This window comes from Cheilinus undulatus, linkage group 17, assembly GCF_018320785.1.
Source record: "Cheilinus undulatus linkage group 17, ASM1832078v1, whole genome shotgun sequence".
NCBI lineage: Eukaryota > Metazoa > Chordata > Actinopteri > Labriformes > Labridae > Cheilinus > Cheilinus undulatus.
In genome coordinates, this window is record NC_054881.1 from 6,853,494 (window position 1) to 6,867,848 (window position 14,355).

The 14,355-nt window shown below is 39.7% G+C and overlaps 1 protein-coding gene across 1 annotated transcript; it reads left to right on the top strand.

Annotated features, from left to right (window-relative positions):
* Positions 1-8,652: 8,652 nt before the first annotated feature.
* Positions 8,653-13,046, top strand: gas1b (growth arrest-specific 1b). Its single transcript, XM_041811658.1, has one exon. It carries the CDS (start codon positions 9,192-9,194, stop codon positions 9,963-9,965), a length of 774 nt encoding a protein of 257 aa, XP_041667592.1. The 5' UTR covers positions 8,653-9,191; the 3' UTR covers positions 9,966-13,046.
* Positions 13,047-14,355: the final 1,309 nt, after the last annotated feature.

Genomic DNA, 14,355 nt, shown 5'->3' on the forward strand with positions numbered 1-14,355 from the left:
CAATGCAATGTGATAAATACAGTACAGTACGATGCAATACAATATGATGCAATACAGTAAGATACATTACACCCTATGATAAAATCAAGACTCAATGGAACTGGTTCCCAGGCTAACCTGACGCACCAGATAGATGTGGTAAACCACTTAAAGACGGCGTTTGGGAAAGGGCAGAACCTTTAAAAAAAATCTCAGAGGGTGATTGGATGAACGTTCTGTCACATCTTTACAGGCCAATCAGAGCAACAAAACAAGTGATGCAGCTGCTACCGAGGTGTAAAACTCCATAGAGAACTGCATAACGCGAACCATGGTGACTGTAGACATGTCAGTACATGACTTTTTTCGTTGTTGAAAAGAAAACAACTCACTGCTGTTCTTTGCTCTTCCAATGAAGAAATGTTGTCAAGTTCTGATAAAGCTGGCACCTTAGCAACATCCACACAAATCTCTTCCGCCATAATTGCACCGGTCTCTTGTCGCTGCTTGCTTACGTCACGACTCAGTTGCGCCCGAAAGTACTGCCCCTTGATGCTGATTGGTCCTGTCACTTCCTAACTGGGTCCAAATGGTTCAGACAGGAGCTTTGCAAGATGGATTCGCCAGTGAGCAACACGAATGCGGGGAAATCCATTTGCTTTGCAAGGTTATTCCCAGGCCAGATGAGAAACATAATCCCTCCAGTGAGTCCTGGGTCTACTCTACTTGGATGCACCCTGAAGCCCTTCACAGGGAGGCGACCAAGAGGCATCGTAATCAGATGCCCGAACCGCCTCAACTTTCGAGGCAGCGGCTTTATTTTGAGATGTCTGAGCTCCTCACCTCTCTAAGGCTGAACCCATTTGCCCTCCTGAGGAATTTCATTTCGATTGCTTGAATCTGGGATCTTATTCTTTCTGTCATTCTCCAAAGCTCTACTTTCAAGACAGGATTGAATGGGACGTCATGGTGGGAAATGATACATATGATACAGACAGGACGATGCCGTATGATACCATAGGTACAGGACAGGATGGGATAATGCAGTATACTTTTTGACAGTTTGATTCAATCTAATGCAATATGATACAATCAAGACTTTGTGGATTGGGTATCATGATCTTATCAGTTAAATTTTCTATGTAAAGCATGATGATTACGGTGGGCCCCACAAAAAGAATAGTCCAGGGGCCCATGACCACCTTAATCAGCCACTGTTTGCGATAGTCACATGACTGAAAGTTATGAATTTGCAAACAAATGGCGGAAAATACTGAGCTCTCAGCAGCTCAGTGTTAGCCAATGATTGCCTGCAGCCTGATGTGTCAGGGCCTGTAAGAGTTTTATCTTTTATGCCGTTGACCGACAGACTGAATTTATGCCACTGGTATTACTAAAATAAACCTTTTCCAACTGATTCAATCACTTCTTTCTCATTTGATCTTTCTGTTGCGCACCATAAATCCCAAACCCTGCAGGGATGTATTTCTGACTTGATTAAAGAAGACAGTGAACTGCATGTTTGAGTCATGCATTTGAAAAAAGGCTGAAGTTATTTTAGTGCTTCCACCAAAAGCCGGAGAGCTTCTTTCTTCAGCGTGAGAGGAATGCAGAGAAATGTGAGTATATCTAAGACAGACATCAGAGAATTTTCCAGGAGACACAGAGAAATGAAAAATGCAGGCAGGAAAACTCTTGGCAGCTTTTAAAAAATCGACTCCCTCCCCTCTCTCTCTCTCTGGGCTTGGAAGCACTTGAATACAGAGTTCAGCGGATTGTAGCCGCTTCTGTAATGACTTCTGACAGCACTGGAGACAAACTGAAGAGCGCGTCTGTCTCTGCATGAGTATTTACAAATCTACTCCCGGGGAACCGCATTCCAATTCTGGAAACTCTATTATATGCAAGTCGCCATGAACAACCGCGTCTACAGGATGCATATCCGGAGGTAGCAGTTTGAAATAAATGGAGGACAAAACTGGGAGAGAAAAAGTGGCCTCATAATTCCCCCAGAACAAGCTAGGAAGTCTGCAACCAGAGTAAAGAATGGAAGTGATGTATTAGAGCCATTTCAGAGGTACAGTTTAGGGGAGAGCAGCAGCTGCTGGCTCTATCGTACGGATCTGCTGGCTCAGCTGAATCTGGCCGTTGTTCTTATCTGGCTGACATCCAACCCTGATGGGATTTCTGCTATGCATTATGAACGACTTCTTGAAAGTGGAGTGAAAACTGTGGGCACCATATGTTCTTCAAAGGAAAGTTTTAAACAGGCCTTGTGCATCAGTATGAGCCTCTAGAAGTGAAAACATTAAAGGTATCCAAACTGAGCAAAAGTAAAAGACAAGAGTCTGCAGAAAAGAGGGAAAAAGCACCAAAATATACTTCCACTACCAAGGAAATGTATCTCAAAATTTTCAAATGCATGAGTCTCATCAGGCACCCATGAAAGCTCAGTGAAAAAATAAACCTTCACTGCAACAACCAGACCAGCTTATCTATGTGCAAGCATCAGATATTGCACTGATTTGCACAGCGTTGTGCTGCAACATTAAAAATCAAAGTATCTGTCCTCTGTGCATTTCTAACCTGACATCCCTGGGGGCATGTATTGTTGTAGTTTACGAATAGTGGAGCTTGTTGGTGGATAAAACTCATGCAGAGGCCAGTAGGAAGAAATGCAAAAACATCTCCACCAAGAAGGCTTTTGGTGAAGTTATTTGCTCACCTTTTAATAAAGAAACGCTGCCCATATCTAATAAAGCTACCGCTATACTATAGCTACCTCTGAGCCAACTGCTTGACCGCCGGCAGCCATTGCTACCAGCTTCCAGTACAAGTCAACCCCACTTGTTACTGCCACATAGTGTTGTACTTAAGACCACAGCATTCAAACCAAGACAAGACCAAGACTTATGGAGGTCGAGACCAAGACAAGCTGAGACCAAGATAAGACCATAAAAATCAACTGAGTTTGAACAGCTAAAGAGGATTCTCTTTAATTTTAGTTTTCTTTTAAAAATTTGTCAAATAAAAACAAGGTGTATGCAACTCTTTCAAAGCACAACATGCAAAAATTTCAAAAAGTCCAGAATTATTCTAAATATCTGTTTATCTAGATTTGTTGGGTGAATGAGGCCTAAAGTAAGTGTTCAGAGGTGTTTCTGACTAGAAATAAGATGGACTGATGTCCGAGTTTTTGCAGGTGTGGCTATTTGTTGTTTAAGCAAATGCTTCTCTTTTTTATCACATTAAGAAGAAGAATAGCAGATCAGTGCTGGTCTTGACTGCTCTTGACGGAAAATCCAGAATCTGCCCAGTCCGAGACTGAGGCAAGACCGAGTAAAAACACTCTTGAGTCCAAGACGAGACCAAGACATTCAAAATGTGGTCTTGAGACCAGTCTCAAGACCAAGACTGTTCTCGAGTACTACAACACTACCGCCACATTTTCCTTAAACAACACCGATTGGTCCAGTCCATTCTCAGACTGTTTCAGACTGTTTCAGCTTTGCAGGATGAATGAATTTCAGTCTCACCTTTGCAAATATTAAGGCATTCCAGTAATTTTATTTAGATTGTAAACAAATGGATTGGCAGTTTTGTAGATGTTGTACCGTGACGTTGTGGTGAAGAGGGAGATGAGCAGGAAGACTACACTCTCAATTCACCAGCTGATCTGTGGTTGAGTTTGGACCAGTAGGTGGAGTCAGTCGTCTCACATTCGGAAGGTTGTGGGTTCGATTCACAGTCACATGTTTGACATGTCCGTGGGTAAGACACTGATTTGCTCCCACTGCTTCGTCGGTGATGTGTAAATGTGTATGGGTGCATTTGAATGGGTTTAGCTAATACTGATGGCCTGGTCTCCATTCAGTGCCATCAGTGTGTTAATATGGAATGAATGGGTGTGAATAGGTAGGTGTGACCTACAGTGTAAAAGCTTTTTGAGATGACTAGAAAAGTGCTAAAGAAGCTCAAGTCCATTTACCATTCCAACCCTCACCTATGGTCATGAACTATAGCTGAAAGAGTAAGGGTTCAAGTGGTCCAAATGAGATTCCCCAGGAGGGTGGTAGAGCTAGGGTGAGGAGCTTGGACATCCAATGGGAGCTCGAAGTAGAGCTGCTGCTCCTTCGTCTCAAAAGAAGCCAGTTGAGATGGTTCAGACATCTGATTAGATGCCTCCTGGTTGCCTGCCTGTGGAGGTCCTCCAGGCACCGTCAACTAGAAGGAGATCCCTCGCCAGAGGGATTACATATCCAGTCTGGCCTGGGAACGCTTCAGATCCCCAGGGAAGAACTGGGAAATCTTGCAGGGAGAGGGATGTCTGGGTTGACTTGCTTGGCCTGCCACCACCCTGACCTGGTCCTGGATACGTGGAAGAAAATAGATGGACAAATGGAAATTTGCCAGTTTGTTTTGATGAAAGTTTGACAGCTCTAAGCCTTATATGGATATTATTAATTACAATTGCTTTTTGAAGCAAGCTTACAAGTCTGCAGAGTGAAAACAGCCAAAAAACTCAAGGAAATGCAACCTTGATAGCAGATGGATTGTTCAGACTCCATCTCCAATCTGAAACAACTGTGCCTTGTCTAAGAAGATGCATTCTCTGTGTTTTTTTAAGGCTGAATTGAACTCTGAAAAACAAACACTTGGACATATATCCTCACGATAATAACCAACTGTACTGACAGACAGCATGCTTGTGTGTTTTGATGGATCTACCATGCCAAATTCAAACCATTTTTCTTCTAGAAAGTCCAAAGAAAGTAAATAAAAATAGCTGCAGTTTTTGATTGTCCTGACACAAGCTAGCTGATATTTACTGTTGACCCTAATCACACAGTCAGAGGCCTTCTGTAGATGTTGGTTTCCACTGGTTTTCCATGCTGTTTTTGGCCTTGGCGCTGTGGTCTCATGTCAGGTCTCTTGTTGTTAATGGAGACCCTCGAGCGGCTCTCCATTTGTGCTTTCTCTAACCTCCTCTTTGATGTTGCCTTAAATTGAGTCTGCAGTCGTGCTGTTGCTCTGGTATGCCAGCTGGATGAGGTGAACGGAGGGAGGAGGGGAGGTATAAGTGTGGGTTGTTTGGCTAAGAAACTCCTCTGCTCTTGTCTTGACTCCTCTCTAATCTCTCTAATTGGAATCGGGGGGGTTTGAGGGGCCCCTAAGAGCTGCCAGATCTCTGTGGTCATGGTGTGGTGAAGTGACGGGGTCAGAAGAACAAAGTTGACCGAATGAGCGGGGGTAGTTTTGGTTTCTCGACTTTCTTCTTGTTCAAGTTTAAAGACATGGTAGAACCATTCTGTAGATGTTTGTTTACAGGAGTTATTCCTCTTTATGCTTCCTTTGTCTTGTCTGTTTTATCTTTATGGAAGAGAAAACCCCTTAAAATACAGGAATGTGGTCGATCATAATAGTTTCAAACCATTGTTAGCTTAAGAGGGAACTGAATTGGTGGTGAAGTTCAGAAAAATGTGATTTTGTCTCACTTTTTAATGGTAGTTTGATTACTTTAAGGGTCCATATCATAAAAGTATGTCTTTATTGGTGTGTAAATGTGTCAATACAGTGTTCACTGTGTGTCACATGAAAGCTAAAACCATGGCTGACTGTGTGTCACGGTCAGAAAGTGTAAGACAGCAGCTCTGCATGTGTTATAACAGCTGTTGTTTCTGACGGCGGGGAGGAAACACAATCCAAGTGTTTTCCTTAAAAAGCTTTGCCTCATTACTGACTGCTGTTGCTGCAGGAAAAAGCCGTTAAACGAGACAGAATGTGAAGAAATACAACTTTTGTAGCAGAATTATTAGGAGAATATCCATGAAAAGGCTACGATGCAAATACCTCATGCACTATCTACGATTATAAACATGTACAAGCAGAAAACAATCCAACGATTCATGGGGATTTACCAAACTGAGCACAAATGTTAACATAAATGCTGTTGTCCAATGCTTAACTCCACATCATTTGCATTTTGTCTTTATTGGTATGTTTTTTGTTCTTTTTCATCATCTGAAACTAACCTTACAAAGCAGGTGGATCTGCTGGATCCATGACTGTCCTCAGGAAAATCCATCCTGCAAAGCTCCAGTCTGAAATGATTGTGCCAGGTCTGAACCAATCAGTGCCTTTTGAGGAGAATGAGGTGATAATTATGGGTGGGGTTTAGTTTTGCTGGAAGCTGGTTACTAGAGAGGGGTCTGGCTGCAGACCACAGTTCTCAGACCCCCAACCTTGCAGACCACTGTTGTGAGATGCCAGCTCTAACAGCATGGAGGTGATGTTATTTGCTGGTGCAACGTGTTTCCTGTTTTAGATTTTCTTTAATTCAACTTTATTCATAACCAAAGTCATGAAATAACTAATGAAACATAACAGACCAAGAAAGATTTCATTAATTAAATAGATCTAGAATTACAGCCAGGTTTATCATATTTGACACGTGATTTGTGAGACCTCTATCTATTCAACTTGATCAACACATTCTTTAAAAACCTGTTGCATTTAATTTAAAAAAATGATTTAAAAATGCCTACCGGTTGCGAAAAATGTCTCATGTATCAAGAAATGTAATGGCAATTTTCCTTTTTTTTTTTGTTCAATTTTGTAAGAGGGTTTAAAAATTCCAGTCCCAAAAATGATAATTTTCTGGCTTTGTGTGTTTAGACCTGTATAAGAGTGGCTCGTGTAAGCTTTAGCCGAAGCAAACCTAGCTATGCTAGCTATGTAGTTTACATTATTACATAGCTACATTAGCCTTAGCTTTAGCATCATGACTTTAGCAAATGTAGATAATGCTAACATAGCAAAAGTATCTATGTAGGGAACCATGGTTATGATAGTTTTGGATTTTTCATTATTTTTTATAATTGTTTTTATAATTATATTTTTCAGTTTTTATTTTGCAAAAATGCTTCGTTTTGTTTAGTTTTTATTTGTTTTAGTGTTAGTTTTCATTTTTTTTCGGCTAGATGTTGTGGCTGAGTGAGAATCATACTTTTTTTTTTTTTTTTTACTTTTCGTGCCTTTATTTGATAGAGGAGGACAGTGGGTAGACTTGGCGATAGGGACATGGTCCTCAGGCCGGATTTGAACCTGGGCTGCCCGCGTACATGGTGCGCGCATTAACCACTCGATTACCAGCATGCCCCGAATCATACATTTTTAAAGCATATTTTCACAGGCTACTCCTCACTTATCATCTTATTTATTTAAAGATGGTGTTTGAATACAACTCCAGAGTTAAGCTACCATTATTATGTAAAGTCTTAACCAATCAGAGCAGGCAATTTCACACTCCCCAGACTTGGGTGTGTCAAAGACTAAAACTAAGGATATTTTGTCTCCATTTTTATTTTATTTTATTTTAGTTTTGTCAGCTCACTAAACAGTTTTAGTTAGTTTCCTTTCTTTTTTTGGTAAAGCTTAGTTTTTATTTAGTTTCAGTTAACTAAAATGATTTTTGAATTTGTTATTTAGTTAGTTTTATACAAACTTTGTAGAGAATGCAGCTAGATAGCTAATGTAGCTAAAGCTAACTAAGTAAGATTAGCTTTAGCTACTGTAGCTTTAGCTTTAGCTGGGCTATAGTGTTTTCCTGTAGGAAAAGCTTTTTTCCTGCATGCAACCTCTGCTTTATTAAAGGCTTTGTTATCAGGTTGTGCAGGTCAGGGTTTTTGACTTTCAACTTCTGGTATCCGAACCCTTACCCTAATGCTAACAGGAAGTTTAACCAGATTTTATTTTGAAAGTTTTGGCATCTATCTCTGTCCTGATAAAGGACAGGACTGTCTCACAGTAGAAAGAGGGGCCATCTGAGGGCCATGGTCTGCAGCCAGACTGTAGGGTATCAATGGCGGCCACCGATGTAGCGTTTAGCTTGGATGTAGCTTAAACATAGAGCCATTTTTTTTCAGAACTGAGACAATTTCTATTCATTGTTACAGTTTGCATTGTTACAAGATTGGATGACTGAATTTGCAACTGATGCAAGAGAATAATAGTTGTCCAAGCTCTGCAAAGCATCAGGGAGGTACAGCAACATAGCGGCAGCTCCCAGTAGCAGATCACACTGCATTACAAACCTGTTATTATAATGATAAAGAATTTCTCTGGACTTAAAAAGGTGGGAAATATTGTAATGGCTCGACAGGAAAATCCTTCATACAACAAAGGAGTAGCTGCCTTTAAAATTAGCTAGTAAAGGCATTTCAGTGCAAAAATTCTGCACATTTTTAAACTGGAATTTGAAGGATTTGATTACTGACTTGCTTATCCAACACTTATTCTGAATAACTGCTTGATTCTCAAAGGGTTGGAAAAAAATATAAGGCCTTTTCTGATGCAGAAAAATTACAAGTTTGCTTTTTACGATGCAACTCAAGAAAAACAAAAAAACATAACAAGAATTAAGTCAAAATGTTGTGAAAAAAAAGCTCAGGAACAACTTTAATAGACAATTTAGGATTTATTTTATTTCGACTCTTTTTGACGTTTTGTGCATCATGAAAAAATCTTCCACCTCTTATATTTTCATGCCCTAGTACTCTCTACTACGTTTCTCCTTTGCAATAAAAAGAATAAACATTTCATAGATACCACTCAAATATAAATTCATATTTATGATGCTATAAAACTGCTGCATATGTAAAAAAAAATATCTAAAGCTGGAAGTTACGCGTTGTTTTTGCAGTAAGTTTCCCTCACTTCAGTACTAAACGATAGCTTGCGTCACTGCCTGCGTGTGACGACATAATCACAACAGTTTAACGAGCCAATCAGAAGTTGTTCTGGCCGAACTCTAATCAGTCCATCACTTCAGACTTCATCACAAAGCTGCAGCAGTCCGCGAGGATGCGGGATGGCAGTGGAGTGACTTTTACGCACAAGGAGGATTTATCGCGTTACTTTTGGTAACCTTCCGGAGTTTACTCCTCCGTCGTTGGCTCTGTATGGAGAACTGTCTGTCCCCTGAGAGCGTGCTGAACGGCAGATACGGGAGCACGTGAGCCTCTTAAAACGTCACCAGCATTGAAACTTACTATGATTGACTTGTTATGGACATCATTGAGGACTTTTTCCGTACTTTGTGGCGCCTCAGAGACTTCATATCACAAACTATGACATGATATGAAACCACCAGGGAGTAACCTCGCAGAAGTCCTGATGAATTCGAACACTTTCCAGACTTTTTCTTCCTGGAAATGGCAAATCGTGCCATATTGATGGAGCGGCTGGTGGTTCTGATATGCAGCCTGTTGATCCTGATTATCGGCTCATGTGTGGGCTCTCCTAACCACAGTCGCCGGCTGGTCTGCTGGAAAGCCATCCTCAAGTGCCACGGAGAGCCGGAGTGCCATTACGCTTACGATCAGTACCTCTACGCCTGCGCTTCTGTCATCAACGGAGCGCGTAAAAAGTGTCCCAGCCACTGCATCTCCTCTCTGATCCAGCTCAATTTAACCCAAAGTGGCCCGGGTCTGGAGGACTGCGACTGCGCCCAGGACCCGGTCTGCAGGAGCACCAAACAAGCCATCGAGCCGTGCCTACCTCGGACCAGCACTATGGGCTGTACGGAGGCCCGGAGGCAGTGCGAGACGGACCCGTCCTGCAGCTCCGCAATGAAGGATTATCTCTTCCACTGCAGGAAACTTTTCGGAGGGGAAAGGTGCACGGATGAGTGCCGGAAAGTGATCGCAAACATGCGCTCCATACCCAAAGCGCAGCAGCTGGACACGTGTGTCTGTGATGGCACAGACAGGATCATTTGTGAGTACATTAAAGTCAGCATGAAGACTTTCTGCTCCGATTCCGGGGATGGGTTCGCGGGGAGTGGATTTTCAGACTCAGAGGAGGATTCTGAGGATGACTATATCGATCCGGATGATTATCATTATGTGGAAGACTCAAGTGACTCCTTATTCTGTCAGACTGTGACTGTCCTTACCTCCATTTTGGTTTTAACCACACTAATATGAAAGCTGATGCCTTAAAGTGGAGCTACAAAGTCCCTTAACATGTGGCTGAGCAGAAATCACGTCAAAACTAGTCCTAAATGAAATTCAGGACTATAAAATGTGGTTATCTCCAATTTATCTGCACAAATTCACTCATATACTATGCCGGAACCATGCAAGTTTAAGTTTTATGATCAAATATGATACCCATTAGTTAAATCTTATAAAAAAAGATGCATTAAAGCAGCTACAACTCAGTTTCATGGCTGCTTTTAGTGCCACTGTGAAGGCAGTTTTTGTGACTGAGAAGAAACCACATCAGGATAAATTCTGTCAAAGGTTTAAGGCTTTAAAATGTGATTATTTTCCATTCACCTGCACAAATTCACCCAAATGCAATGTCAAAATCATGCAAATTTATGTTTTAGGACCAGATATTTTAACCCTAAGCTATATTCTCTGAAAGAAGATGCACTAAAGTGCAGCTACACAAAATACATAAATATATATATAAAATTGAAATTTCTCCATTTTATCTGCATCAGAGTTACTCAGATTGCATAACAGAATCATGCAAGTTAGGTTTTTAGGATCAGATATGTTGCCCTGAAGTTATATAGTTTTAAAGGTCTGCTCTTAATGCAGCATCAAGGTCAGTTTCCTTCTAAGTGAACAGAAATCACACCAGATTCACTCCTTATCAAAAATAGGGCTATAGAATGTGATTATCTCCCATTTATCCACACAGATTTACACAGATGTCATGACAGAATAATGCAAGGTATGTTTTTAGGATCAGAAATGTTTCTGGTAAGTTAAAAGTGCTGCTACAAGTGTCATAGTCTCTCTAAATCAGCATCTGAACCTGCCTTTAATTTAAATTTACAGCTGCTAGATTCAATTTTCTGTCCCTGAACTGCAAAAATGTCCTGCATTTGGAATCAGATCAATAGCATTTGTTGCTGATTATGATATTTGCCAAGAGTGGGTATCAGAAGTTCAGATTTCAGATCAGAATCCCCATAAATCTGATTTTTGGACATCTTTTTAATTGTCTGCTTGTCTTATGTGAAAAATGCACACAAATGCCATGTAAAGTCCATAATTTTAGGCTCAGACTTCTAACATATCCTTTTTGTTACTATTTTGCAATGCAAGAGCATACAACTTGTAGCCAAAACATGCATTGCAAAATAGTGACAAAAACACAGAGGCTTTCTGAGTAAAAAATAAAATGCTTCAAAAATTTTCAATAGTGCGTACGTTAAAGCCAACATTGTTTTGTAGCTCATTTTTACTGAAAATTCACCAAAATCCTGGAGAGAAACTGTACCCATCTGTTACACTGTATAGCTTAGCTTCCTGGCTGATAACCAGCAAGTCCCTCTTATAGGAGCAATGCTGACTAAAATCACTGGAGGCTAATGCCACTACTACTGCTATGTACGCCATAAAACTCAACTTCAAAAATACAGAAATATCCCTTTAAACAAGCCTCAATTATACATGTGCCTAATTCCTTCTACTTTCCATTAATGGCTGTAGCAGAATGATGCTGTACTTTGGTGGTAAAGACTCCCATCCTAGTTCTGTATTCAAAGACATTTAGATAACATCACTGGCTTTGAAATTATTTTCTGGAATTACAGCAGGTGATCTGCATGTTTGAAGATTTATCATTGCTGGGGCAAAAGATCACAGCTGTTGGCTTCGAGTGCAGGAATACGGGCTGGTATTAGTATCAGGAAGCTGCAGAAAAATGTCGAAACAATGGCGTACGAAACTTCACTTCTGACACAAGACATCACAGCTCAAGTGGTGCAAATACCAGAGGGACATACAAGAAGAAATCTTTCTTACATTCACAGATGTTAACTATATATGAATTTGAAAATTACTGAAAAAGAAAAAAAGGTCAGCAAATATACTTGGGTGGATTTAAAAATGCATGAGTGTCCCACCTATAGGTACAGTAAATGAGTGGGAAAGAGTGAGCTGTCTGTATGTGCTGTTGCCTTGAAAATGCAAATCTGTCTTAAACCAAAAATTTTGAGCCCTTAGATGACTTTTTTCTGCCTCTGACCTGCATAAACTCACTTAGCTGTCATGCCTTAGGTGTGCTTGCAGATTAATTGTGCATGTTGCACTTATATTTTCCAAAAATGATGGTTTTAAGAGCAGAAGTTAACTAATTTGTTCTCTGAATCTACAGATACCCAGTCATGTTATGTCTAAAACTCAATTTTGAGACTATAAATGTTTTAATATTCTACTTACCTGCCCAAAATCATGCATATGCATTGTCATGCAACTCTGTTGTCTTTTATATCTTATTCAAATTCAAACAAATGTCATGCCAAAATCCTGCAAATATGGGTTTTAGGTTAAGATCAGTTGAATTTGTTGCCTTTTAGTCATATTTCATTCCTAATGTTAGCCACCTGATTATGCTAATGTGCCTATTTTTGTATATACCATCTATATAAAGTCAAATTGTACAGTATATTGTTAATAAAAGTGTTTCTGTAAAAATGTTTGTTTATAAGAGACTAGATTTGCACTGTACCCGGAGGTGAGTCACCCTCTTTTACAGTCTGAAAACCACAGAAGAGGAAAAATGTTCAAAGTGCCTAAAAGTCTGGTTTTATCCCCGTTATGTGACCATATCAGAGGCATGCTGTGAAAGCAGAGCAATTTTCCTCCACCAGCTGTACACAGACTTCCTCCACAAGCCCGTCATTACAAACCAAAGTTGTTGTAAGCCTCTGAAATGTGTTTAAATCTCCGAGCAGGAGAGTAATGTTAGAGAAACAAGAGGAGTTACACACTTGACCCTGTCAACATGGATGTTTGTGTAAAGTATGGAGTGTTAATTCTGTAAAACTGCTCAAACACGACAGACGGGTAAACTCCTCTTAGGGGATTTGCAGCACAAGAAGAGTTTGGTCAGTTTGTTTATCTTCACCTCATGTGTTAAGAGTCTTCACAGAGACTAACTTAGAGGGAAGATGGCAGCATTTTCAGCTGAATGGAGATGTAAGTGCCCATAATGAACACAGTCCTCTGAATGTACATGTACATCCATTGAATAAGAAAAATAAAGAAGAGTTTTAATGATATTTGAAGTTGTGTGGCTTTGACTTTTCTGGGTCTTTTCTATTTTTAGAGATGTAAATTGTGTCCCAGTAGTTTCAAAAATGAACATTGGCTGTATATATAGGCCTGCATAACCTATGATTATCTGCCTTTATAGGGCCTGTACTGGCTGTGAAAATTTGCCAAAATCTTTAAATATAAACCTGTATAAACTAGATAAATGGGTCTGTATCACCAATAAATATACCCAGTGTTGGCAATTGTTAGCCTGTATCAGCTGTGGATATTGGCCTGTATCTGTAAATATAGACCCATATTGGCTGTAAATTTCAGTCCATATCAGATATGAATGGAAGCTTACATCTGATGTGGATTTCAATCTCTTATTCTCTAAATGTAGACCTATACCAGCTATAAAAATAAACCTATTTTTACTGAATTTATAAGCATATATATGCTGTAAATATCCCCCTGTACTGTCTTAACATTGACCAACATCAGCTGTAAATATTGGCCTAAATCAGATGTAAGTATCAGCCTATATCATCTGTAAATATAGGCCTTTATGATCTGAAAATATCAGCCTACATCATCTATAAATTAAATACATTGGCTGAAAATATCAGCTGATCTTAGCTGTATATACCAGCCCTGACAGATGTGAATATTGGCCTATTTCAGCCGTAAATATCAGCCTTTATTATCCATAAATATCAACCAATGTCGGCTGTATTTATCAGCCTATATCATCTGTAAATATCAACTGATATTGGTAAATATCAGCCTATATTGGCTAAGAATATCAGTCTATATCAGCTGTAAGTATAAACTTATATTGGGGGACAATATTAGCCTAAATAAGGTGTAAAAATCTACCTATAATGGCTTAAAATATCAGCCAATATGGGTTGTAAATATATACCTATATCGGCCAAAGATATCAGTGTATATCAGCTGTAAGTATCTACCTATATCTGCCGAAAATATCAGCCTATATTAGCTGTAAATAACAGCTTTTATCAGCAGAAATATCAGCCTATATTAGCTGTAAATATATACCTATATCAGCTGAAAATATCAGCCTATCTCAGCTGTAAATATTAGCCTTTATTGGCTGAAAATATCAGCCTATATATGCTGTAAATATTTACCTACGTGAGCCAAAAATATTGGCCTTTATCGGCTAAAAATATCAGCCTTTATCAGCTGTAAATATTAGCCTTTATCTGCTAAAAATATTAGCCTATATCAGCTATAAATATTAGCCTCTATTGGCTAAAAATATTAGCCAATTTCAGCTGTAAATATTAGCCCT